We start from the raw sequence: 27,860 nt of genomic DNA on the forward strand, positions 1-27,860 counted from the left end.
TGTCAGACACCGTGCAGTCCTGTGAAGATGCTGTTGGGGAAGCTGGATGAAAAGGGTCATGCTGGGGGGCTGCTCAGCAAGGTGTGAAGCTGTACAGCGGTGTGGATGGATGTGTATGAGCAGACGTGCGAAGGTGTGGACGCTGCAGCCAGAGGTGGGGGAAGCTGGGGAGGGAGTATGCACTGGGGAGGGAGTGCCACAAAGATGTGGACATGGCGGGGGTAGCAGGGAAGCTGCAAGAAGGTGTTGAAGACTTGACTGGATGGAGGAGTCGGTGTGATGGTTTTCAGGATACCCAGGACTATGAGTCAGCTTGTTACCCACTGCCTCTAGTTGTAGGGTTTCTTGCCTATGGTGACTGGAGGTTAGCTCCCTGGCACCACCAGCCGTAAAGCCACTCAGTCACTCTCCTGCAGGCTCTGCCAGCCATGTCTTTGCCTTGCAGGTTAACAAGAGGTCCCTTTGTCTGTTTGAAGCCTTCCCCTGTGGTTTCCAGCGCCTGGTACTGGCTTCTCTCAGAAATCCCAGATTCGCTGCTCCCAAAGGAGCATTGAACCCTTAGTTTATGAGTTTTATGTTAAATCATCATTCTTGTATAACACACTGCACTTATGAGCACTTACAATAAAATCAAAGAGGGTTTACTTAAGAAAGAACAGAAGTCCCATTGGAAACATGAGTCTGATGGAAACAAATGGTTGCAATACAAAACAAAATAATAAAACAAGAACTAGGATGTACATTTATAGTTAGTTAACTTTCCTATCTAATAAAGCAGCAATTCTCAACCAGGGGTCTGGGGCTCCCTGGGAGGCTGTGAGCAGGTTTCAGGGGGTCCACCAAGCAGGGCCGGCATTAGACTCACTGGGGCCCAGAACAGAAAGCTCAAGCCCCAACCCTGCCACCGGGGGTGAAGTCGAAGCCTGAGCAACTTAGCTTTGCGGAGCCCCCTTGGGCATAGAGCCCTGGCCAATATCCCTGTCTTGGAGTTTCTCGGGGTGCAGATCCATGTATCTAGCGCCCATCCTGAGAGCTTACCCCATGTGGCTTCTCAACCCAGTCCCTGGATCCAGTGCTGGCTCCTCAGACTCACCATTTCTAAGAAGTCCACCCAAAGGTGTGAGCTTTCTAGTTTACAGTGTAATTCCTTCAAGAGACATGCGACAAAGTTTGACACACAACACACCCAGACACTTTGCACAGAATGCTAACATCATTGCTTTTTGCTTAAGAAATAAAGCACAAGAGAGAGTACAGCTCACCTAGGAAACAACAAATTTCCTAAACACAATGCCCCTCACTACATTTCTCTTCCCTTGGGAGTTTTTGGGGATCCATCTGTGTCAGAAAGGCAGGGTTCCCCCTGCCTAATAAGGGTCCTACCTGTGGCTCCTTTCAGTTTGAGCAGGTGAAAATGGCCAAAGAATGTGAGGAGATAAGCTCCTAGCCTTTTATAGCCTTTCAGACTTTCTGTCAGGTGACTTCCTGGTCAGTCCCAACAGATGACTTCAGTGCTAAGAGACCTTTCCCCTGCTAAGCCAGTTCCTCTGGCAGGGATCAGCCATTTGTCTAAAGCAATTGTATGTCAATGGTTGGACCCTTAAGTCAACCACCATCTTTATTAACCCTTTGCCAGTCACCTTTGGAATGTCAGTCCAGCATGGAGGCAAAACAGAGATGACAGTTACCCCCGCCCCACCGTCCCCACAGCTTGGTAAAGATACATACCAAGAGTTCATAATCTCACCCAGAATTTATAAATTGTATGGACAGATTATCCGAATCATCACAGTGTCCCTCAAGGCTTTAAAATATAATCCAGAGCTCATATGGAGGTGGACTTCGGGGGAGCATTCATGAATGGCCAGGAGTCAGAGCACTGGTCTCAGGGCCTAAGGCATTTGCACGGTTGAGTCCTGTATCCCAAGAAGAGGGGCTAGACAGGAGGTCTTCACCCGGGAGAGTGCCTCAAAGGCCCAGAGTTAGAAATGGTGACTGAATGGTGCCCAGATGCGTCTGGCTTGGAAGTATGTGGGGTACGACAGACCAATTGACAGTCCATGAGGGGGACTCAGCTAGGTCTGTAACAGTGTGGTTTTTCAACCAATCATGTTAAAAGAGTGCAAGTTTGTGTATATACAGGGTCTAAGGGGGAAAAAAATGACAGGACCCATCAGAAGCTCTATGTACTGTTGGTCAACGAGTGAGTGACAAAACAAATGTGAGGCTTGATCCTGCAGTCTTTTCTCAAGCAAAATTCCCAGTGAACTCAGTGGAAATATGCCAAAATAAGGATTAGTCAAAGTTTGCCTCCTCTGTACCACATAGTGGTTGTCTTCATTATAGATTTTGCTTTCCACTTCTAGCAGCTTCTATAGGTGCAGCATGTAGAGAAATCTGCATGTATATCTGGACATTACTTGAGGTATTAAAAAAAATGTTTTCCATGAGCATGAGGAGATGTCATATTGTAGTGCACTGACCTTTGGCTTTCCATTTGTAGTACTTCAGGACAGCTTTTTCAAATCTCCTTTTCAAATGCTATAGAGAAATAAAGTTTCTTCTTTGAGTGATGTCCCGGTGAGTACTCCACTTCAAGTGATTGTGCGCCCCTGCGCCTCTAGTCAGAGAATTTCAACAGCAGTACTTGGTTGGGCCACACATGCGCTCGCCCCATCTTGCACCTTGTTGGTGCTGACCGCAAGTTATCTTGGGCTGTTGTTACAGCGTAGTTCGGGGGGAGCTGGTAGTGAACTGGCTTTGACTGGCTGGGCTGGTTTGCAGCCACTCGACTGAATAAACAAGAAAAAAGATAAGGAGATTTATGTGTGGGAATAGAAAAACAGTAGTGTTTCCTGCCAGAGCCTGCTTGTGGATGTACACCCCCCCCCCCCCGCCGCCCCCTTAGAAGGAGATGATGATTAAAAACGGCTATGCGAATTGCTTTAGATGAACAGTCTCACCTGCAGACCCTGGCCTTGTGAGTGCCCAGGAATTCCCCACGCTGAAGCAGCGCCTGCTATAAGCCCTCAAGGACAAGGCTGGAGGGTCTGGGACTGTCCGTAGCAGAAGGGGCATAAGCATTGTTGCTTGCCTGCTTGCTTGGTTGCTGGAAAGCACGTATTTAGTAACACGTGAAGGCTGGGAAGCTTATTATACTTTGGCAATAAAACCAGTTATACTTATGCACCTGATGTGGCTTCGTTGAGTGTATCCGAGCCCACGCCCTTTGGGTCGACATACCTGTAGTGGCGGTTAACTAGCATTGTGCGGCCAACGCCCCCTCAGTTCCTTCTTTAACCTGAGTTGGAGCTTCGGCAGTGCCTCTGCATAACTTACCTTTAGATATAGGATTAGCGCTATAGTACGGTAGATAGAATAATTAGTTAGCATTTGTTCCCTTTTTTCCTTTTTTCTCCCCATTAAAAATACATATATCTTATTTTTAGTTTTACATTTCATTCACCCCTCTTGGGGACAATTTTACCTGAGAATGCCCAGGTCTCCTGGCTTTAAATGTTGCCTCTCCTGCTGAGAGGCAATTTCAGTCTCAGACAGACATTCCCAGTGTGTCAACTGCTTGGGGGGTAATGCACGTACATCAGAAGTGTTCCCATTGCCACAATCTTAAGGCCCATGCCAGGAAAGTGAGGGACCTTAAACTTAAATGAATTCTTATGGAGAAATCTCTCTGCCTAGCCTCTGATCCGGGACCACAAACTTCTCCTGGTCATCAGTTGCCTATTTCAGTTTCTGACAGACCTCCTCCACTGACTCTGCCTGGGAGGGACCTGTCTCCCAGAAAAAGGGCAAAGAAGAGAGCTTCCACTTCTCCTACAAAGGGAGCCTCGGAAAAGAAGCGTTCTTCAACTTTCTCCACATCCTCAGTATTGACCGCACTGCAGCTAAGTACCTACAGGTCAGCAAGATCTTCTGGTACAGCAGATAACCCCTAAAGCCAAAGACCCTAAGTGGGCAGGCTCTCAGAAGGACAGCGGAGACAAGACTGCCCTTCTACTACAGCACTGACTGCAGCAGCTAAACACTCAGTACCGAGCACCTTTGGCACCACCTCAGCTTATGGCACCATCTTCTGGCTCTCTGGCACATAGCGCAGAGACAGCGGTGCCCGTCTATTTTACCTCCTTTGGTACAGACATCCATGGCACTGATCTTCCCAGTACCGCAACAACTTACGGTTCCACAACAGTTACTGCCAACGCCATCTTCAGTACTGAGATCTCTTGGAATGTAGCAGTTTCTTTGACGTAAGGATCTAGTAGTTGCTCCGGCACCAGTATCACCTCTTCTCAGTACCAATATAGCGTCGGTACATTCAGCACTGTTACACACACCAACAAACAGATTTGCCCCTCCTTTTTCTAGGGAGGAAGGCGACGATGAGGAAGGAGATGTTTATTCGACGTTGGTGAGGACTCATCTGGAGTACTATGTCCAGTTTTTGGGCACCACACTACAAGAAGGATGTGGATAAATTGGAGAGAGTCTGGCGAAGGGCAACAAAAACGATTAGGGGTCTGGAACACATGACTTATGAGGAGAGGCTGAGGGAACTGGGATTGTTTAGTCTGCAGAAGAGAAGAATGAGGGGGGATTTGATAGCTGCTTTCAACTACCTGAGAGGTGGTTCCAGAGAGGATGGTTCTAGACTATTCTCAGTGGTAGAAGAGGACAGGACAAGGAGTAATGGTCTCAAGTTGCAGGGGGGAGGTTTAGGTTGGATATTAGGAAAAACTTTTTCACTAGGAGGGTGGTGAAACACTTGAATGCGTTACCTAGGGAGGTGGTAGAATCTCCTTCCTTAGAAGTTTTTAAGATCAGGCTTGACAAAGCCCTGGCTGGGATGATTTAATTGGGGATTGGTCCTGCTCTGAGCAGGGGGTTGGACTAGATGACCTCCTGAGGTCCCTTCCAACCCTGATATTCTATGATTCTATGATTCTATTCTTCACACCGCTCTTCACTCATCCAGGGAATCATCAGACCAGATCTAAAGGAACAGCCAGGGCACTGTTCCAGAGCTGGCACTCAGAGATAGTATGGGCATCCATGGATGCCACCACCAATGCCATTCCCACCACAGTGGCCATATTGGGACTTGTGGGCAGTATATAGGCAACATTATTTCAAGCGTCCCAGTATCTCCAGGGAAAGACAGAAAAGCTCCCCATTGGAGTCAGAGACAGGACTCTGTGAACCCCCTGAGGGACTTTTGAGGAAACAGAGGAGGCTTTAGACCAGGAGGCCACTCCTCCAACTAACACTTCCTCCTCTTCAGACAGTTTGTTTACATTTGCACGGTCGCCCGCAGCTCCCCGTGGCCACGGTTTGCTGTTCCCGGCCAATGGGAGCTGCAGGAAGTAGCGGCCAGCACGTCCCTGCAGCCCACGCCGCTTTCCACAGCTCCCATTGGCCGGGAACAGCAAACCGTGACACTAAGAGCTGTGGGCAGCCTTGCAAATATAAAGAAACTGTCTGGTGGCCTGCCAGAGGATTACTCTGATGGGCCACGTGCAGATTGCCCACCACTACTTTAAATCAAGATTTGAGGACTTCAGTAACTCAGTCACAATTTATATGGGCCTATTGCAGGAGTGGGTGGATGGGATTCTCGGGCCTGCGATGTGCAGGTCAGACTAGATGATCATGATGGTCCCTTCTGTCCTTAAAATCTCTGAGTCTAAGATCATATTGATAGGGTCAGCATTATCCTATATGAAGAAATCTCCATGGGTTTGGTGGGGAGTGAAGGTACAGAGAACAATTCTCCTCAGGCCCCACACTGAACCCATCTGTGACCATCCGGATGTGAATAGATTATACATGTGTAAATGTGACATTTTGATTTTGTAGGGTTTTTTTAAATATAATTTTGAAGGATAATATACATTTTTAATTTTAAGCACTCTTTTCTATTTTTAGCAATTTAAATTTTCACAGTTGTGGGACATTATGGGTCGTGGTCAGACAATAAATATTTATTGACTGTAGACATTGAGATTCAAAAAGTTAAAGCTTGATAACCATTAAAATACCAATTATCAACATCATGTCAGAATATACAAAGTAAATATCCTTAAGGCAAACTCTAATAAGTTCTCAAGCAGCACTTTTTTTACTTTGTTTATCTGTACATTTCTGTTATTGATGGAAACATTTTTGTATTGATTTGTGTGTGTGCAGTAAAATCTATGTTTACTGATAAAAATCTAATTTTTCCAAGTTTACATATGTGCCTCTGTGGAGTTGGAAGGAGAGAAGGGGATGATGCCACTCAAGCTTAGCCGTTGCCCACTTACAAATTTTGGCTCATTCTTCTAGGCTTGTTGTTTTCCTGCCCTCTACAGGTAAAGCTGCATTATTTGGCTCCTTATCAGTTGCTGAAATCTGAGCAGCTTTTTATTATGTCTATGTAGGTTATAACTTAAATAAGCCAAAACATTTTGTTCTGTTCTGAAATATTAGAGTAATTTTCCTACAATACAAAAAATTTTGTGGAGAAAATGTGATTATAGAATAGAAATGAAACACTAAAGATATTTTCATTGCTTCATTGTTGGTCAGTATTTAAAGGTAGAAAGTGGACTTAAATTTGTTTAGAATATATAGCAACAACAGTCAAAATTGTCATTTAATTTCCCATTTACTTCAATTTTAGTTGTGAGCTTTTAGTCCCCACTTGAGAAATCATGAATCGGACTAATTTTTATGCACAACAGAAAGATTAAATGTCATTTATTCTTAAATTCACACTTACAGTTCAGCAGCATATGAAAAGCTAATAGAAGTTGCTAGCCTAGCTGGAAGACTTCGTGACAAAATGACTAAATTCGAAGAAGGGAAGAAAAATACAAAAATTGATCTTTCAAGTGGTACAGCTAATCATTTGAGTGAAATTGTAGTTTTTAGTTCGAAATCTGAATACAAGGACTTTGTAATGGGAACCAGTGCAGGGGTTTTTTAGGGATGGATTCTTTCCCTCATCTTAGCGGCTGGGCACTGGGTACTTGCAAAAGCTAGATTATAGTAGTGACTGCAGCCCCCTGAGATGTCACATTTCATAGATTCCAAGGCCATAAGGGACCATTGTGATCATCTAGTTTGACCTCCTCTATAACAGCAGGCCATAGAACTTCCCCAAAATAATTCTTATTGCATATCTTTTAGAAAAACATCAAATCTTAATTTAAAAATTGTCATTGTTCCAATGATTATGTACTTTCACCATTAAAATGTACACCTTATTTCCGGTCTGGATTTGTTTAGCTTCAACTTCTACCCATTGGATCATATTATACCTTTCTCTGCTAGACTGAAGAGCCCATTATTAAATGTTTGTTCCCTATGTAGATACTTACAGACTGAAATCAAGTTATCACAACCTACTGTTCATTAAACTAAACAGATTGAGCACTTTGAATTGCTCACTATAAGGCATGTTTTCTTATCCTGCAATCATTCTCATGGCTCTTCTATGGACTCTCTCCAATTTATCAATCAAGATTCTATGAGAATTGCATGGACCACTACTACACACCTGCCACTCCTATATCTTCAACACTCCTCTTCTGTGTTCATGTAGAGATGACATGAAATGGTACTCAAGGTTCTGTGAAGTCTCCCTGTACAGCCTCTCCACTTTCTTCTTCTTGCCTGGTGGTACTGTTGCATTTTCTGTCTTTTGGGGCTTTCTTAGGTATATATTCCCCTAAGCGCTAAAGGAATGATTTCACCCTTAGCAAACTTTGAGATATATGTATTTTTAGCAGGTTTCAGACTAGCAGCCGTGTTAGTCTGTATCTGCAAAAAGAAAAGGAGGACTTGTAGCACCTTAAAGACTAACAAATTTATTTGAGCATAAGCTTTAGTGAGCTACTGCTCACTTCATCGGATGCATTCAGTGGAAAATACAATGGGGAGATTTATATACATAGAGAACATGCCCCCCCTCTCTCCTGCTCGTAATAGCTCACCTTACCTGATCACTCTCTTTATAGTATGTATGGTAACACCCATTGTTTCATGTTCTCTGTGTATATAAATCTCCCCACTGTATTTTCCAGTGAATGCATCCGATGAAGTGAGCTGTAGCTCACGAAAGCTTATGCTCAAATAAATTTGTTAGTCTCTAAGGTGTCACAAGTCCTCCATATATTTTAGCATTTGGGTGGTGGTATTTTAGACTGTGACACGTTTGTGGAATGTTTTATGAGCATTTACCCAACAAGCAAAAAAAGTAAATAGCATTCATTATGTGAAAGCTCTTGTGTAGTGTTCTTGTTCATAGGTATCATATTCCTTCCCAGGGATTGCATGTTGGTTCAGGTGTTTATAAAGCACTTTTTTTGTATAATCTTTTGTCTTATATGTTAAAACAGTGCTATTTATTTCCACCATAAAACTTTGTGGCATTTACAAATAAGGTAGTATATCAGAGTCAACTGTACATGTTTTGATTAACTACCTAATTTAGAAATCTGTTATGACAATAAGTGAATATTTTCTTGTTGTCCATATCTGAAGATATACATCAGTTGTCCTACTCTGATGTTCCATCATTCCAAAATAAATCGTTATAATAAACAGATGCTTCTGATAGCATAAATAATGTCAATGACATAAAAACATAATTTTGTCAAATTGCAAGCAGCTTCTTTCTGTTGAGCGTCCCGTTGATGTTGCCATATATTTTAGAATTCCACATTCATGTGTTCTATATTATAAAAAGGAACCATTTGTCATAGTATTTATGGTGGCTTCTTAATGTTAATACTGATTTAAGAGAAAGTTTATTTTTGTTTTCAATTTTTTATGCTTGATTTTACATTTCATATTCATAAATTAAATATTTCCTCCTTAGCAATCAATACAGAAGTTGTGATATCAAGTTCTCTCCTGAACAGAATAGTCCATGAATGTACTGCTGTCTTTTCTTTGCCCAGACTTGGTTATAATTTTGACCTATTTTATTGTAATGTCATGCCCTTTATTATATGTCAAAGTGCAAAAGGGAACGTTCTTGTTTAAACAAAAATATGGGAGTAGATTAATCTGTTGATTTTTGTTTTGTTCCATAATTTCAAAATAGGATCCAAATGAAGATACGGAATGGAATGACATATTAAGAGATTTTGGAATTCTACCTCCAAAAGATGAGCCAAAAGATGAAACTGAAGAAATGGTTTTACGTTTACAGAAAGAAGCAGAGGGCAAGTAAAGTTTAAAATGTATGCTCTTAATATAGCAAAATGAAGATCTGAGGATTCTTCAGAAACATTTATCATGACACAAAAATTCTAACATAATTCCACTCTGAAAAATAGAATACTTTGGTTATTTTATTTGGTAGTGTTTTTTATTTTTAATTTTCATTTATTTGTATTTGAGATGGTTATTTTATTCAGTGCAATATGCTTGTAAAATAACAGAATAATAGCACAATAAAATATATAGATGTGCTAATAACAAATATTACAGTACATGGTATGTAAAATAACAAATCAATAATTCACCTTTGGAAAGAAAAACCACAGGGTGGTTAACATAAGCAATATTGACGTTCAGACAAACTACTGATCAGTTATCCACCCACACAGGCTGGTAAGAACAAAGGGGATCGAATCAGAAAATCAGTCTTCAGGAGGAAAATATGTCTCAGAAAATTATCTTCTTGTCACTGATTTCCAGTACTGCAAACTCCCCATGTGTTTTGTGTATCTAGCACTGCAAAACAAATTTTTACACAGTGTATGTGACCCAAAATAATAAGGGCAAAATTTTCAAGAGACCTCTGAATTTGTGTCCACTGCTTGGCACATCAAATATTTTCATTCCCTATTACCTCAGGGGCCTAGTTTGCATGCCCACATCTATCGTGCATATGCTTACACGTGTGTTTAACTCTGTGCCAGGAGGTTCAATAAGACTACTCATTGTGCAGAGTTAAACACATTTTAGTGTTTGCAGGATTGGGGCCTAGGTAGTTATGCTTATCTAGTCAATATGTGAACCCAAAGCAAAGATTTACAGTGCCTCAAAACATCCATGTGCACAACTGCTAGTGCCAGTGTAGAGACTGCAGGCTCAATTCTGCCCTCTTCCTCAGCTCTGTTTGATGTAGGTTTTGGGAGGTTGTCAGGAAGCTATTTACAGTTCCCTGATTCTGTGCCAGCCATCCTAGCATGAGTTAGAGCAGTCTAGGGAATCTTATCTCAGTGGAGGATTCGTGGAGAGAAGCAGAATTATGTCATGCCCCTGCCTCGTTCCCACTCTGCCTCCTCCGACTCCCAGCATGCCCTTTATATTGGTGGTGGGGATGCAGCTAGTGTAGGAGCTAGCTCAAGTTGCTTTAAGACACTGGGAGTTTCCCCTGTTGTAGGGGGAATTCTCTGTTGGCCGCTTCTGGCCAAAATCCAAAGACTTTGCGTTATCTGAAAGATGCAAAATGGCTGGAACAAAATGGGAAATCTGAGGCTCCTATGAAAATTTAACCCAATACAGACATGTGTCATGCTGTCTGAGAGCAACATAATATGAAAATGACAAAGCATATAAAGTAACTTATAGTTACTCAAACTTCAGTTATTTTTCTCTTTCTTGCACAAGGTTGCTCCAGTGTTGGCCAAATTCATAGGTGAGACATAAGATGTTTTTCACACTGATATTGCTCTCCTGCCTGAATGTAAAGATTCTGCACATAACAATATTGAAATATGCATAGTTTTTAGTGGACAAAAGCTGACTATTTGGCTTGTTCTTTTTAGTGAAACCATATGAAAGAATGACTCTTAAAGAACTAAATGAAGCTGAAGATGACTTTGATGAGGATGATATGAAAGCTCTTGAAATGTATAGGTACAGTAAGATGTTTCTTGCCATATTCACAATACATATTGTTATTTAGGATGTTTCACACATATGGGATAAAGAAAAATCCCATCCACAAACTGAAAGGAAGAAAATCTACCTACATAGTTATATATTTGAAAATTAAATATTCAGCTAAAAATTAATACTATTAGTTAGAAAAATATTATTTTGCCTTCTGGATAGTATTGTATAACGAGTACTCAGCTCCGTTACAGGGAGGTGCTTACAGAGAGAGAAGCTCTCTCAAGACCATGAGAAAAAATCTCCCAGAGACCACCAGCCAGAAGGGGGAGGACTGTGTAACCCCTGAGCCCAAAGTAAGAGACACAATTCACATTTATTTTGGGTTTGACAAAGTAGAACCAAGCAGGGGAATTTTGTCTTACATTCATCTGAACTGTGTCGAATTCTTAAAGGGGCCTGAGAGAAGAGAAATTGAGGCAGGGATTACCTGCAACATGACATTAGTTCAGTAGGAGGCATGCCTTGCAACAGATGTATACAAAATAAATGTACCAGTGTGATAAAGTTATCCACTTGAATTAAAAAACAGAACTGGATTTGAACCATGCCCATTATAGTATACTCCTGTATTGTTAGACTGCTAAAATAGTAGCAATTTAGAAATACTAGACTGGTGTTGATTCCAACTTTCTACTGCTATTTTATGAGAGAAAGAAAGAATTTTAAAAGAATGTTCTCATGAAATCACAGAGTTGTGCACCTAAATCCTCACACATCATGGTAAGAATATATTAAACATATTTTGTTTAATACTTTTTAAAAGAAAGTCAGCTGCTGACGTAAGACAATGACATGGTTTATTTCAATAAATTTTAATAAATATTGGACCTTGGCTGTGAATTTTTCTCACTTTCTACATTGTCATTATTTTTATAAATGAAGACTGCCACCTGGTGCTTTTGCATTCAAATTTTCATTACAAAATTGTGCACCAGTAAGGTATTAAACTCTGGGTTACTTTACACAATACATAATTTTGTTTTCAAATTCATAAAAACATTTGTGGCCTTTTTTGAATTTGTGGTGTTTGCCTTTTCTTCACTGCAGTAGCAATACAGACATGTAATCTGTTGCAAAAACTTTCTTTTCCTTAATATTTTATATCCTTAATGTTCCTTAGAGTGATGTAAGTACATATAATTTCTTTCCTATCTTCAAGTGTTGTCTCAGTAAATAAATGCCAGCACTGAAGCCTTCTAGCACAAAATTATTCCATTAAAACTTAAAGACATTCAGATATAGATTATTAAAAAAATTGGCACCACATTTCAAAAACAGTTGCCACTTTTCCAAAATGTACAGCAGTATCTATCTAAAAGCAGGATGAAGTACTAAAAGTTGAAAATCATGGTTGTAATATTTCAAACATAAATGATGATGGGTTTATTCAAAGGAACTAAGAGATACAAAATTGATATTACAGTAAATTAAATATTTAAAAAAATGTACCAAATAATTTTTATTTCTGAAATAGGCAACAACGGTTGCAAGAATGGAAAATTCTTCAGAAAAGACAAAAATATGGGGAGCTGAGAGAAATTTCTGGTGAGCAATATGTGAAAGAAGTCACAAATGCTCAGAAGGATGTGTGGGTTGTAATTCATCTATATAGATCAAGGTAATGCTATGATTATATTTTTTCAAAAGTATTTAAGATTCTAAAATACTTAGCAAAAAAAGATTCAAGATGATGAGATGATAAGAAAGACAATATATGCAAAATAGTTTACCATATCCTCACTACGGGGAAAAGAAATCTTAGAAAATAGGATTTCTCCTGTGTTGGTCCTCCTTGCTCCATCAGTGCAATACATAGGATTTCTTCACCTTTGACTCACATAGAGGTAATGCAAAAGATCTTTCTTGCTAGCTACTGTTGGCACTTGGCAGACATGAATTGTGCTGGAGGGCAAACATTCCTCTGCAGCCCTCCTTCAGGGTTCCACTCTAAGGATTTTGCTGCCTTTTTTTTTTCTTTCATTCTCTCACTCCAGCAGATCAGCAGTGTGGTAGGGTGAGGTTCTTTCCTGAAGGACTAAGGTACGTCGACTCCAGCTACGTTATTCACGTAGCTGGGGTTGCGTAGCATAGGTCACATTACCGCAGTAGTGTAAACATAGCCTCACTCCCCTCTCCCGAGTAAGAGAAGATCATGCTCTGACCGGGATGACACTAAGAAGAGAGTGGTCCCTCCCACAGCTCCTGAGATGCAAACTGCAGGAATGCCGTCCCCAGCTAGAACCGTGGTACTAACTGCTTCTGACAGGAGCCACAAGGCTGCTCCTAGACTGACTACCTCAGCCCCTGATAGTAAGTCTAAGGACCATGCCGAGGTGAAACAGCAGCTATTGGTGCCATCGTCTGTTGTGGGTGACCAAAGTGAGCCCTTTACCCCCTTCGTGGCTCCGGGTTCCTTTCTGGTGCCTAGGATGCCATTGACACCGGCACCTGCAAAACAGCTGGCTCCAGTGAAGCCCTTGGCCCCAACACTACGCACTGCCCTGAAGCTCTCGGCTGGGAGAAAGACTCCAGCACGGTTGCAAACTCCTACTAAAGCTGACTCCGAAAAGCTCTCTGGCACCATCTGTTGACTCTTTTCCATATCACACCAGGGCACCATGCTCAACATAGGCACTGAGGAGAGATCACCCACAGGAATTCACACAGCTGTCAGACTTCACTATATCTGACACTCTGGATTCTCCACTCCTCAGACAGGAGATGTCTCAAGTCTCACACACTTCTCAATCAATACACTCTTCACGTTCTTCAACAGAGACAGCACCTTCTTTCCTTAGTGATGTTGAGGAGGATGAGGGTGATTATCAAGACTCTCTTGCCCCATCAACATCAGGGCAATTGACACCAACTTACCAGCCTTACCCTGCCACAATTCAGGGCACCCAGCCTTTTCTGGGGCCCCCATGGATGCAACCATATATTCCCTTTCCCTCTAACTGGCCACATTGGGGCCCCTGGGCCATGTATAGGGCACAATTTGGTAATCCCCCACCGTTACAAACACGCCAGCCTCCATCAATCCCCTCCTCAACAATCTCTCGACCTCCAGAACCACAGCCTCCACAAATATCACCACTGGAAGAGGAACTGGAAGGAGAGCAGGATGTTTTCTTCATCCTCACTTGATGAAGCCATCATGCCAGCACCTCCCACAGTGGCTGATGATTTTTGTCACTTTCAGGAGTTGTTTCGTAGAATGTCTGACACCCTAAACATCCCATTTGAGGAGGTCAAGGAATAACAACATGAACTGATTGACACTCTCCATACCTCCTCAACAACAAAAATTGCCCTACCTATTAATGGTGCACTACTTGAAACTGCAAACCTTGTTTGGCAGACTCCAGCCTCTATCCCCTCTAGATGCAGATGGGCTGCCATAAATATAAAGGGAAGGCTAACCACCTTTAAATCCCTCCTGGCCAGAGGGAAAACCCTTTCACCTGTAAAGGGTTAAGAAGCAAAGATAACCTCGCTGGCACCTGAACAAGATGACCAATGAGGAGACAAGATACTTTCAAAGCTGGAGGGGGGGAAACAAAGGGTCATCTCTGTCTGTGTGATGCTTTTGCTGGGACCAGAGCAGGAATGCAGGTCAGAACTCCTGCAAAGAGTTAGTAAGCAATCTAGTTAGATATGTGTTAGATTCTGTTTTGTTTAAATGGCTGATAAAATAAGTTGTGCTGAATGGGATGTATATTCCTGTTTTTGTGTCTTTTTGTAACTTAAGGTTTTGCCTAGAGGGATTCTCTGTGTTTTGAATCTGACTACTCTGTAAGGTATTTCCCTTCCTGATTTTACAGAGGTTTTTCTTTTACTTTTTCTTTAATTAAAATTCTCTTTTAAGAACCTGATTGCTTTTTCATTGTTCTTAAGATCCAAGGGTTTGGGTCTGTGTTCACCTATGCAAATTGGTGAGGATTTTTATCAAGCCTTCCCCAGGAAAGGGGGTGTAGTGCTTGGGGGGATATTTTGCGGGGGAGACATTTCCAAGTGGGCATTTCCCCTGTTATTTTTGTTAGACACTTTGGTGGTGGCAGGATAAGTTCCAGGGACAAATGGTAAAACAGTTTGTACCTGGGGGAAGTTTTAACCTAAGCTGGTAAAAATAAGCTTAGGGGGTCTTTCATGCAGGTCCCCACATCTGTACCCTAAAGTTCAGAGTGGGGAAGGAACCTTGACACGGGCAGATACGAAATATTATGTACCTGCAAAAAATGCTAAGTTTTTATTTTTACATCCTGCCCTGAATTCCCTTGTGGTGAATGTGGTGCAAGAGAAGGGCCATCAATGCCAATCCTGATCCAGTCATCCTGACCGAGACTGGAAATGTGTAGATCTCCTGGGCAGAAAATCCTATAAATCTGCTACCCTCCAATTTCGAATTTCCAACTATGAGGCCTCTTATGGCCAAATATGATTATAAAAATTATTCTAAGCTGGAGGAACTTTTGCCAGAATCTGCCAGAGGAAAAAAGGGAACAATTCCTGCCCCTCATTTTGGAAGGTGACTTAATAGCCCACCCGGCCCTGCAGGCCTCCCTGGACTCAGCTGACACAGCTGCCTGATCCATTGCTACTGCGGTAGTAACGGGACGTGCATCATCATTGCACCTTTCAGGATTCCCTAAGGAGGTGCAAAATATGGTTGAGGATCTCCCTTGTGAGGGACAAAATCTCTTTTCTGAGCACACAGACAACTCCTTACAATCACTGAAATACTCCCAAGCCACTCTACAATTTCTTGGTATATATGCACCACAGCCAAAATGAAGATCAGGGAAATATCAGCTCCCTCCATGATTTTACCTCAGCCATACTACCCACAGCGGCAGTTTGACAACCAACGCCGTCGTCACCGACCTCCCAACAGGCACAGACAATCGCCTGCACTAGGGACACTGTTGAAAACACCCTCTAATAAGCAGCAAATTTGAAGATGTGGTCAAGGTCCAGAGAACCTCCTGCCTGCTCTAGTTGCCCCTACCATCTGTAACGCCATCTACACACTGACAGTTTGGCAACCACCTAGCTCCATTTTTACCATCTTGGATGCTCATTACCTTGGACAGGTGGGTCCGGGAAATAGTAATGGAAGGTTACTCCATCCCCTTCCTAGCTATACCATCCACCCAACCCCCGTCCCTGTCCCTCTTCAGGGACCTCGCTCACAAGCCCATCCTGTGGCGGGAGGTGAGACATCTTCTTCAACTGGGAGCCATAGAGTCAGTCCCTCCACAATACAGAGGATGCGGTTTCTACTCTCACTACTTCCTGATACAAAAGAAGTCTGGTGGTTGGCACCCCATACTGGACCTTTGCAATCTCAACAAGTTTGTCAAACTACAATGTTTCAAGATAGTCAACCTATCCACCATCATCCCAGCACTGGAACAGGGGGATTGGTTCTTGGCCCTTGACCTACAAGATGCATACTTTCATATTGCACACCCTGCTCACAGACTTTTCCTATGATTGATTGTCGGCCATGGTCACTACCAGTACAGGGTACTACCCTTTGGACTATCCACAGCTCCCATAAGTTTTTCCAAGGTACTCGCAGTGGTAGTGGCCTTCCTCTGCAAACAAGGCACCACCATTTTCCCAAATCTAGATGACTGCCTTCTCAAAGTGCCACCTGAGACCGAAGCACTCCGAGCAGTCCATGCTACAATGACCCTCTTTACAAAACTGGGCCTCCTTATCAATTTTGAAAAGTCCACACTAACCCCAAGGTAAACACTGGAATTCATTGGTGCTGTACTCGATGCCAAGCAGGCAAGATCGTTTTTACCACCTCACAGGTTCACAGCGACAACACAATCGCCCGAGCATGCCCCCAAATCTCAGCACGTACATGCCTCTAATTTCTGGGACATATGGCTGCAGCTACGTTTGTGGTCAGACACGCAAGACTGCACATGTGGTGTCTTCAGGGCTGGCTCCATACAGTATATCTTCCTCACAAACACAGCATTCAGAAACTCCTGTCCGTGCCAGCCCAGGTCAAGGACTCACTACTGTGGTGGACGTGCCCTGACAGTGTCTGTGCTGGGGTCCCTTTTCTTCAATCTCCATCTACTATCATACTTACCACCGATGTCTCCCTCTTTGACTGGGGAGCGCATCTATGCAAGCACATTATACAGGGCAGATGGACGCCCACCAAGACCACCTTACACATCAGCCTCCTGGAACTGAGGGCGGTCCACAATGCCAACATTTCCTACCACTCCTCAGAAACCAGACTGTTCGAGTAATGACGGACAACCTCGCTTGCATGTATTACATCAACAGGTAAGGAGGTGCCAGGTCCCATTCCCTATGCTCAGAAGCGATCAAGCTATGGAACTGGTGTATCCACAATGACATCTCCATCTCTGCTGCGTATCTCCCTGGACATCAGAACATGACTGTGGATACAATGAGCAGAACCTTCTTGCACGAGCATGAAAAGCAGCTTAACATGAGAGCACTCCGACCCATCTTTTGCCAATGGGGTTATCCCACCATAGACCTTTTTGCCACTCACGAGAACACCTGCTGTCCTCAGTTTTGTTCCAGACCAGGCCTGGGACGCGATTCACTTGGGTATGCATTCCTTATGAACTGGAATGTGCCACTTCTTTACGCCTTCCCTCCTTTTCCCCTTCTGTTCCGAGTCTTACGCAAGATACAGGAAGATTAAGCTCTGGTTATACTAATAGTACCGACATGGCCACGACAAGTCTGGTACACGTACCTGCTTCGCATGACACTCTCTCAGCCTATAAACCTTCCCCGAGCATTGTGGCTCCTCTCTCAGGACAGGGGATGCATTCACCATCCCAATCCTCAGATGTTCCACCTGAAAGCGTGGCTCCTTCGTAACTCCAGGATTCGGAAATAACCAGTTCAGATTCAGTAAAACATATCTTGATAAATAGCAGGTGCGATTCTACCAGACATACCCTATTCCCCACAAGTGGAACTTTCCAACTTTGGTGTGGTGACAGACAGGTCGATGCAGCCTGCGCTCCATTACCTCCCATAATGGACTACCTCCTTCAACTCAAACAGCACGGATTGGCTTTTAGTTCTCCTAGAGTGCACCTGGCTGCAATTACTGCATTCCACTGCCCTGTTGAGGGATATTCAGTATTTGCACAGCCCCTTGTCAAAAATTTTCTTAAGGGTGTTCGAAACCTATACCCTGACCTACGTCCCTCCACCCAATCCTGGGACCCCAGCCTTGTCCTACGCTCTCTGACTAGACGTCCATTAGAGCCAATGGCAACCTGCTTCATCTAGCAGTGAAAACAGCCTTTCTCATCGCGATTACATCAGCATGACGCGTGGGAGAAATATCAGCCCTTATGGCATACCAGCCATATACAGTGTTTTATAGGACAAAGTGACCCTCCGTCCCCACCCAAAATTCCTGCCGAAGGTTATAACGTCCTTCTATCTAAATGAGCCTGTACACCTCCCCTCCTTCATTCCCAACCACACAACAATTACCAAGAAGCAGCTCTCCACACTTTAGATATGAGACGCGCATTGTTGTTCTACTTGGATAGAACCAAACCGTTCAGGAACTCGCCATGCTTGTTCGTATCCATTGCCAAATGCTTTTAAGGCTCCGCCATGTCTAAACAACAGTTCTCTAAATGGATTTCCCAGTGCATACGCCTGTCTTACGAACTTCACAATAAGCAACCACCTGCCTCTATCCGGACACACTCCACACAAGCGCTCTCAACCTCCATTGCATTCCCCAATAATGTTCCCATAATAGATATATGCAGGGTTGCCACATGGGCGTCCTCTGATATGTTTGCCCAACATTATGCCATCTTGTAAGATTCCTTGATGGACACCATTCTCAGACTTAAGGTCCTGTCCTCGGCGATACCAGCCACTCTGAAGCCCCAACTTTCTAGCTAGGGGCACTGCTTTATAGTCACCTACAGTGGAGCACCCATGGGGACATCACTCGAAGCAGAAAGGGATACTCATCTTGTGCAGTAACTTGTGTTACTCATCTTGTGCAGTTCTTCGAGATGTGTGTCCCCACAGGTGCTCCACTACCTGCCCTCCTCCCCTCTGTTTCCAAGCTTAACGTTTGGGCTCTACGTTAGAGAAGAAGCTGAGGGCGGTTGGCCGCACAACGCTATTTATACTACCCATGCACAGCACGGGGGAGAGGATGTGCGCATGTGCGGTCCAATGGGCACTGCTATTGAAGATCTCTGACTCCACACACAAAGGTGCTGCCGAACCTACAGTGGAGCACCCAAGGGGGGACACATCTTGAAGAACCTCAGTTATTGCACAAGGTGAGTAACCCTCTCTTGTGTTACAAAAATCCAGGCATGAAGGCCATGGACCAACATGATGTGGCCATACCACCATACTGAGATTTTCTTTTAAAATTTTACTTTATTTAGAGTTCTTTGGGGGGAAAAAAACTTAAAATATCAAATGTAAAACTATGAAACTGAATATCCAAATAAGAGTAAACGTAAGTGTATTAAAACCTCAAATACAAAAACTGCATTAAGTGGACACAGACCAAGGTTTGTCGGTGGTGGAAAAAAAACAAAACTCAGAACACATGGAACTTATATAGCAGTAATAACCAACAGTATATGTATTTTGACATTCATGTAAATATTTTCAGTTTTTATTTCAACAGCCTTTTTCCATAAGACTCCTTGTAGGAGAAACCAGACAGGAAATCTGTAGTGGAAGTCCCATTATAGAGCAAAGTAGAAGCATACTGACTACATGTAAAAACTCTATTATTGAAAGGTTATTTGTATGGATTCTAAGTATTTTCTTGCATGTTTCAGACTGTTGTGTCAGAAATTTCATCAAACCTATCCATTCTTTTCTAGCATCCCAATGTGCTTACTAGTTAACCAGCATCTCAGCCTGCTAGCCAGAAAGTTTCCAGAAATCAAGTTTATCAAAGCCATTGTGAATAGCTGTATTCAAAACTACCATGACAGATGTTTACCCACAATTTTTGTGTACAGAAATGGTCAGATAAAAGGCAGGTTCATTGGAATTACTGAATGTGGAGGGACAAATCTTAAACTAGAAGGTAATATAACAAATATGTTCAAAATAATTTTATAGTAATCTAATGTAGTTAATAATCATCAATTCTTAAAATCACTTCTTGGGATAGAACAGTCTTTGATAGTGTTTTTGTACCTTAAACAGGAAAAATTAGGAATTAACTGTTAATAAAAGCTTCTGCATTTCTACTGTAGCACAAATATTAGTATGTGTTGATAGCTTGCATTGCTATACATAAGGTAGGTATGGTGGGGATGGCACCTGTGTAACATCTGATCTTTCCTATGGAGGAGGATTTAATCTAAAAAAGGGTATACATTCACTCTTAAGTGTGAGTCCTCAACCCAGTTCCATGGGACCAGGCTATGCAGGGGCCTTTCCCATATACCCACCATTCCACACTTGGCTGCATGACCCCTACTGGGAGAAAACCTCATTGACTATGTGATGATCCCTTGACAAGCATTTTTGTCTTGTCCTAAACTTTCCCAAGTTGTCCCAAGTTGTTTCCTAAACTTGTCCCAAGTTCCAGTTCCATTTATATATATTCTGCAGCTATTGCAACACTATTCTATCTGTCTCTATATTGTAGGTGCTTACTTGGTCCCCATTACCATAATATCTGAGCAAATCACAATCTTTTTAATGTATTTATCCTCACAACACCCATTTGAGGTAAGGAAATACTATCATCTGCATTTTGGAGGGAGGAGACTGAGGCACAGAAAGAATAAATGACTTGCCCAAGTTCACAAAGGAAGTCTGTGGGAGAGAAGGGTTGTGTTATGTGTGCAGTGGATCACTTTTGTGTGGATAAGTCCACGTTCCTAAAAGCAGTGGGAAAAACTGAACCTGTTGTTTTGATTTCTTGTTCCCGTCCTTAAATATAGTTCTTGGTGTTCTAATAGCACCTCTCTTTGAGACCCTGTGACGAAGTAGGACTGTTCTTAATGTTTTCTCTGAATATTGTGGGGGTGCCTCAGTTTCCCCCATGCGGTTCTTAAGTATCTAGGTGGTGGGATAAGGGTGTATGATTGTTGCAGAGCCCTAGAGGGCAGGTGTGTGCAGGGGTCTGGACACAGAGAATGGCCAACACCCTGTTTCCTGGCAACTGATGGCCTGGGCCTTCCCCTCTGCAAGTTGAGAACTAAAGGGTTGAAGACAAAGAGAGCAGGTGACCTCCTGGCCCGGGAAAGGGACAAAGCCCAGAGGAGGAGCGGCTGGAGAGAGTTTCAGTTGGGGCAGGCTGGGGACGAGGAGTGAAGTGCAGACGTGGTTGTCAGACTCACTGCCCCCCAAAATGGACCTGGCTGAGGGGTCCTGTTCTCTGTACCTACAAGCTCTGTTTTAGACCATGTTCCTGTCATCTAAGAAATCTCTGTTTTACTGGCTAGCTGAGAGTCACGTCTGACTGTGAAGTTGGGGTGCAGGCCCCTCTGGCTTCCCCAGGAGCCCCGCCTGGGCAGACTCGCTGTGGGAAGTGCACGGAGGGACAGAGGATGCTGAGTGCTCCGAGGTCAGACCCAGGAAGGTGGAAGCTGTGTGAGCTTTTGCCCTGCAGACAGTCTGCTCACAGAAAGGAGACTTCACCAGAGTCCTGACTGGCTTTGTAGGGAGCAGTTCCAGAGCATCGCCCGGGGACTCGTGACAGACCCTTACAAGAAACACTGTTTACTTGAACCCAGGCTCATATCTTATGAAGCACAATAGACCTTAGTTATGCAGCAGAGATCCTGGAATTAAGCAGCATGGATTCTCTCTCTCATGCAGTTAAATCAGTGTAGTGTTTTGTTTAACTTTTTTATGTTAAATTGAATTTTATTTATACTGCCCAAACTGTTAAACTACCCATTTGCTGCACATTTTTGAACTGACAAAGATCTCCATTGTAGAACATGTCAGGTGAAACCTGGAGGTTTTGACAGCTGTGAATGGGACAGTTACAGTTCTTAGCCCCCCAGAAGGCATGGAAACTAGTTTTGGTTTTGAAGAAGCAGTTGAGGCTTTTGGAACCCGGGAGGGGATGCATCTCTAACTTCCCACTTTTCAGCAGAGGAAGAAATTACATTAAGCTTTTGGGGTGGATGGAGCCTTGAAGTCCTTATTCCTCACCCAGCAACTTCCACACCACAATCTTTAATATCAGCAGCACAAAGGGAAGCAGTTTAAAACACTTCCTCATCATCTTCTGCTCCTACAACTTCTATTCCTGAGGTCATTCTGCACCAAAAAATTAAAAATTTTGCAAAATTCTGCAAATTTTATTTGTCAAATAAATGTGGAGTCTCCAGCATGGTATTGGGAAGCACAGGCCACTGGCTCCACAGAGGTGGGAGATCACTGTGCAGCTCCCCCCTGGGACACAAACTCAGCCATGAGGCTACACCCAACCCTAACACAGCGCAAGGACTGGGCCTACCCCAGAAATACTCCAAGGTTCTGACGCTCCATTTGGGCAGGCAGGCTCAGCAAGGCAGGATCCAAGTGTAGAGGGGCTTAGTGTGGGGGATCCAGGTGTGGCTTGAGAGGGTTCTGTTTGGGGCAAACTGGGTATGGGTGGCTCGGGGTGGGGGGGATCTGGATGCACAGGGGCTTGTTGGGGGGTTCTGGTAATGGTAATGGAACTCTGCAGGGGGGGCCAGGTGAAGGGGATTGGGTTCAGCGCGTGGCGTCTGGTGGGTGTGGGGGGTATAGAGCTCAGCAGGGGAGTCTGGGTGTGGGGGGCTCAGTGGGGGTCCAGATGCTGGGGAAATGGGTTGGGGATCCAGTTGTGGGTGGCTTGTCAGGGTGGTCCAAATGCAGGAGGAGTGGGGCTCATCGTGGGGGTTCTGAGTGAAGGGAGTTGAGACTTGGCACAGGAATCTGGGTATGAGGGGGTCTGGATGCATGGCGGATGGGGGAGCAGCTCAGTGTATAGGGAAACCTTTCCCTGCAGCTGACGAGTGATGGGTGCAGGAAGCAGGGTTGGGGGGAGTTTTCAGAGCTTCCTGCAGCTGGGGGAGAAATCTGGGGGTGGGTTTAACCCAGCCCTGGATGCCCCGCAGGGGAAGAGGAAGTCCTGTCCTCTTTAGCCCCGCTGTGGCTAGTGGCTGAGCCTGGCACAGAGTAGGAGCCACCAGCTGGGTTTTCCCCAGTCCTGCCTCCTGCCCCACAGTGATTTACCTCTCTGCCGGCTGCCTTGGGCACCTGAAACGTTGCTGGGGAGGGTCACATAACCACTCTTGTGGCTTCCCTTTGCTTCCCCATCACAAAGTTATTTTTCTGCAGAGAAGCAAAGAAATCTGTGGGGGACATAAATTCTGCACACATGCAGTGGCGCAGAATTCCCTCAGGAGTAAACTTCATTATCTTCTAGTCAATAGATTTGATATGATGCCTGATACTCCAGTCCCAGGCTTGTTTTCTAAACCTTTCCCTTCCCAGTAGGAAGACTACATCAGTCATTTCTTTTCAAAATGGAGTGGAATTACCATGGATCGCTGGGTTTTAGAGAGAACCAACCTGGATAATGTGATTCACTTCCTCTTTGTATTGAGTACCAACTTCCATTTCTCCATCCAATTTTAAGGTCATGAGCCAAGATATTCTAAAGTGACAAGTGTTTTTTGTGTTCCTCAATTTTTGGGTACACAACTTGGGACATTCTATGTGGGCTGATTTTCCAAAAGTGCTGAAAATTGAGCCTATTTAAAGTGTCATGTTAGGCACCTAAAGTGAGGCATGCAGAATCATTTGTCACTGTAGAAGATCATGTCTCCTGTTCACAGGATGCTTAAAGAAGAGATTCTCTTTGTGGCGAGAAACCACAGTAGTGGTACTTTGTTAGTTTCAAGGCAAGGAGTTCTACTCCCACTATTTTCTTATTCCAAAAAGAAACGGTGGTCTGTGTCCCATCTTGGGTTTGAGAAGACTAAAATATATCAAAAAATTTATGGTCCAGGTAGCAACAGTAGCCTCTATCTCTACCTTATGTGTTCAAAGCTCATTTGGGTTTCTTGTTTTAAAGAATGCACATCCGTATTTCCATCAAGGATGCTTATGAGAAAATAACTTGGTTTATATGCAACAAGCAATCATGTTCACTGCAGCTCTTTAGAAGGACACTGTCAGTTTGAGTCACATATGAACAAGTATGTTAAGGTGGACACTTCAGGTACTCAGGCACACATGAATGGGGCTAAAAAGCTGATTCTTTCTTCACAATAGCCATATTCACTTTGCTGCATGCCTGCTACTGTAACACATAGACTGGAGTAGTGGCTGTCTGCTACTGTTTTCCCTTTATACACGTTTGTAGAGATTTTGCACAGTTCATGAACTCATAGGCCATGCCCCTGTCCCACCACTACTATCCTGCTAACACCCTTCACTTCCAGAAAATGAGCTATTGTAGAGCTTGGCTTTGTGGCTTGTGGAGGCCTCTGAAATCATGCTATGTGCCCCCTATGTATCCAAGCCCCACTGTGCAGCTTAATTGTGGTGGTTCTGCTGTGTTGTGTGTTCTCTGTAGCTCTCAAGATTTTACCCTATACTTGTGCAAAAACTATCGGTGGAAATATTTCAGTTTTTCTAAAAATCTGTATTAACGGTTTATCCACAATTCAAATAAATCTCAATGTGGATAGAGGTATTGAGAAGCTATATTGGACTGCCAGTACTGAAATCTTCTATGCAATTTGTTTGCTGCACTAATAACATTTTTAATACTGGACATTCTGTGGTTCTGTGCCTGACTCTACATTTCAGATTTGCTCTCAGTAGAATTGTTGGTTTGTAAGAAATGACAAAATAGGAAACTGTTTAGTTTCTTGGCCAATCCTTGATGGATCTTCCATTGAATGGAAGGGTTAAATGATGTCCTGGAGTAATCCAGTTTGGACAAGGGCTGTTTTCTAAACAACTGTACTAATATAGACTGTCACCCCAGCAAGGTTCTATTGTAGTTTAACATGGCTTTTAATAGTTGGATGTAGACACACACCAACTCTCTCTATGCTCTAAACAAGGAGTAATTCAATGGAACTATAAATGTAAAGTTGGTAAAGTTGGTGCAAGACAAGAATCAAGCCCACAAATCCTGATACAATAGTAACTGTGTTTGAAAAGGATCTTCTTCAGCTATCCCTCGATGCGAGGATGATATCTGCCAAGGGGGTTCATTGGTGAGTTTTTAAGTGGCTGAGGAGACCAATTCTTTTTTTCCCACAGAAGTGACAGGTGTCATCTTGGAGAGACATAGTTGTTGGCTGAAGTGTTGTGCCCTCTCTTTTCTCCTCTGTCACTTCTCTGTCTCATGAGCACATCAGTTCTCCTCAAAGTGAGCTGTGGCTTGGTGTATGGTGTGGTGCCACTGTGTTCTGTTCTGCGCCAAGTCCTCCCAGTTTGTTGGGTTGATGCCTCCCTTTTTAAGATGTACTTTCGGTATGTCTTTGAAACTCTTCCGCTGTCCTCCGCAAGCCCTTCTTCCCTGACTTAACTGAGAGAAGAGTACTTGCTTCGGGAGGCAAGTGTCAGGCATATGTACACAGTGGCCAGCTCAGGGGAGTTGGTATTTCATGATCTGTGCTTCTATACTGCTGACGTTGGCTGCAGAGAGAAGGCTGATGTTAGTGTGTCAGTCTTCCCAGATGATCCTGAGAATCCTCCTGAGGCAGCGCTGCTGGAACCACTCCAGCCGCTTGAGATGTCATCTGTAGGTTACCCAGGTCTCACACCCATAAAGAAGTGTGGGGATGACAACTGCCTTGTAAACCAAGATCTTGGTACCTGTTTGTAGATCCCTATCATTGAAAACTCGTTTGATGTGCTGGCATAGCGGATCCTGTATTCAATTTCTGTGTCAATGCTGGCTGTTTGGGAGCAGTGGCTGCCAAGGAATGGAAAATAGTCCACGTTTTCCAGGGGTCCTCTGCTGACAGTGATTTGTGGAGTTTGAAGAGTAGTTTGTGCAGGTGAGGGCTGGTAGAGTACCTTTGGTTTTCCCAATGTTGAGAGAAAGACCCTGGCTGTGATAGGCATCTGCAAAAAGATTTAGGGACAAGAATCAAGCCCACAAATCCTGTTATAATAATCACTGTGTTTGAAAAGGATATCTAGGTGGTAGAATGCCTTTTTCACAGTAGAAACAAAAAGACTCAAAAGGCCTATAGGTACCCAACTCCATATAATAGCTACTTGTGACATGGTGTTACCTGCATGTTTCACTTGTCATAATTCATCTAATCTCTTTTTGATTGTCTGATTTGAAAATTCAGTTACCAATCCGGTCCATTGGTACCTGTTAAAAAGCTTTTAACAATTTGCAAATTGTATGTATAAATGCATTTTATTACTGTATCTGATTTTTTTTCAGTTCTTTGTTTTGTCATTATTTGTTGTTACAGAGCTTGAATGGAAGTTAGCACAAGTTGGAGCAATAAAAACTGACTTAGAAGAAAACCCCAAACAAAACATTAAGGATATGATGATGTCTTCAGTTAGAAGTGCTTCTATTCATGACACCAACAGTGCTAGTAGGGACAATGTTGAGACCAAATGTTACTCACACAGGAATTTTTAATGCTAGTACTCTGCATTGATGTTTTTATGTTTGGTCAACATATGTATGTTTATTACTGGTTTCATAAATCTGAAAAAATGCAGAGATTTGTTTTATATTTATACTTGCAGTTTAAACTTCTAGAAAATAATATACTGTCTAAAGGCCAAATTCTACCCTTGAATATATACACATGGCTCATATTGAAGTGGAAGGGCCTTGAATCTCCACTTCATCTAAGTTCCACTCAACTGGAATGGAGAGGTGGGGTCAGAGGGAGCTAACTGTTGCTTTCTGATTCAGGGCTGCCTGGCATCAGTACAAGTTGGGATTCATAGGGGTAATACTAACTAATGTCACTGGTTAACGACTGAGTGTAGTTGAACTCCACTCTGCCAAACCTCTTCCCCATTTCTCCCATCAAGAATCTGGCCCAAAGGATATTATAGGCACACCCATCCAGGAGCAGGATTTAGCCCTTAATCTGTTGAATAAAGCAGATTTTTAGTACATGAGAACTGCATTTTGTAATCTTCTCCAATGTCAAGGATAATTCTCCAACTGTTTCTAATACTGACAATTAGTCTAAGTTTTCTTGAAGAGAAACTGATGCTTACTTCAGAGTAGTGCAGTGCATTGATGAACAAAGCCTAAAGTTATGGACGTAAATGCAATGCAGTGCATTGATGAACAAAGCCTAAAGTTATGGACGTAAATGAGCTGAAACACTTCCTAATTCAGCATTATTATTTATTGTGGCTATTTATTCAAATATCACGTAATAATGTACTTCCATCATGCTGTCCTCATATCCTCAACTGAAAAAGTCTCACTGCGCTAATGAAGACTTCCCTATATAGAGTCTACTCAGGGCATGTCTACACTTAAAACGCTGGATCGGCGCAGCTTCACCAATGCAGCTGTGTTGCTGAAGAGCTTTAATGAAGATGCTCTAAGCCGACAGGAGAGCACTCTCCTGTTGTCTTAGTTAATCTGCCTCCCTGAGACTATGTCACTCAGGGATATGGACCAATATAGGTCTGTAGCGTAAACCTAAGATGGTTCATGGACTATATATGCAAAAACATCCAGCATTCAGTTCACACTCAGCACATGTACGATTGTACAGCTATATGACTGAGCAAAAACATAACAGGGTGTGCAGCTTCCTACTGGCCATTTCCTATATAGTAATAGATTCAAGAATCCATTAATATTTTTGCTCATAGTAATCTAAACAATTTTATATTGAGTCTGCTCATACATTCCATGCACTGCAGCTCATAGTACTTTCAATGCAATCAACTAAGAATGGTCCATT

General features: G+C 43.2%; 1 protein-coding gene across 1 annotated transcript; it reads left to right on the forward strand.

Moving 5' to 3' along the window:
* Nucleotides 1-212: 212 nt before the first annotated feature.
* PDCL2 (phosducin like 2) lies at nucleotides 213-26,560 on the forward strand. Its single transcript, XM_073343197.1, has 7 exons — nucleotides 213-364; nucleotides 6,781-6,955; nucleotides 9,110-9,230; nucleotides 10,785-10,875; nucleotides 12,389-12,532; nucleotides 19,815-20,023; nucleotides 26,385-26,560. The coding sequence occupies exons 1-7, from the start codon at nucleotides 213-215 to the stop codon at nucleotides 26,558-26,560; spliced, it is 1,068 nt and encodes a 355-aa protein (XP_073199298.1).
* Nucleotides 26,561-27,860: the final 1,300 nt, after the last annotated feature.

This window comes from Lepidochelys kempii, chromosome 4 (genome assembly GCF_965140265.1).
Source record: "Lepidochelys kempii isolate rLepKem1 chromosome 4, rLepKem1.hap2, whole genome shotgun sequence".
NCBI classification, from domain to species: domain Eukaryota; kingdom Metazoa; phylum Chordata; order Testudines; family Cheloniidae; genus Lepidochelys; species Lepidochelys kempii.

Excerpts from the sequence above, each read along its gene's own strand:
- PDCL2 (XM_073343197.1), top strand. The coding sequence starts at position 213 with ATGGCGGGGGTAGCAGGGAAGCTGCAAGAAGGTGTTGAAGACTTGACT. Across the intron at positions 9,231-10,784 it reads TTTACAGAAAGAAGCAGAGG|TGAAACCATATGAAAGAATG; the intron begins GCAAGTAAAGTT and ends TGTTCTTTTTAG. Across the intron at positions 12,533-19,814 it reads ATTCATCTATATAGATCAAG|CATCCCAATGTGCTTACTAG; the intron begins GTAATGCTATGA and ends ATTCTTTTCTAG.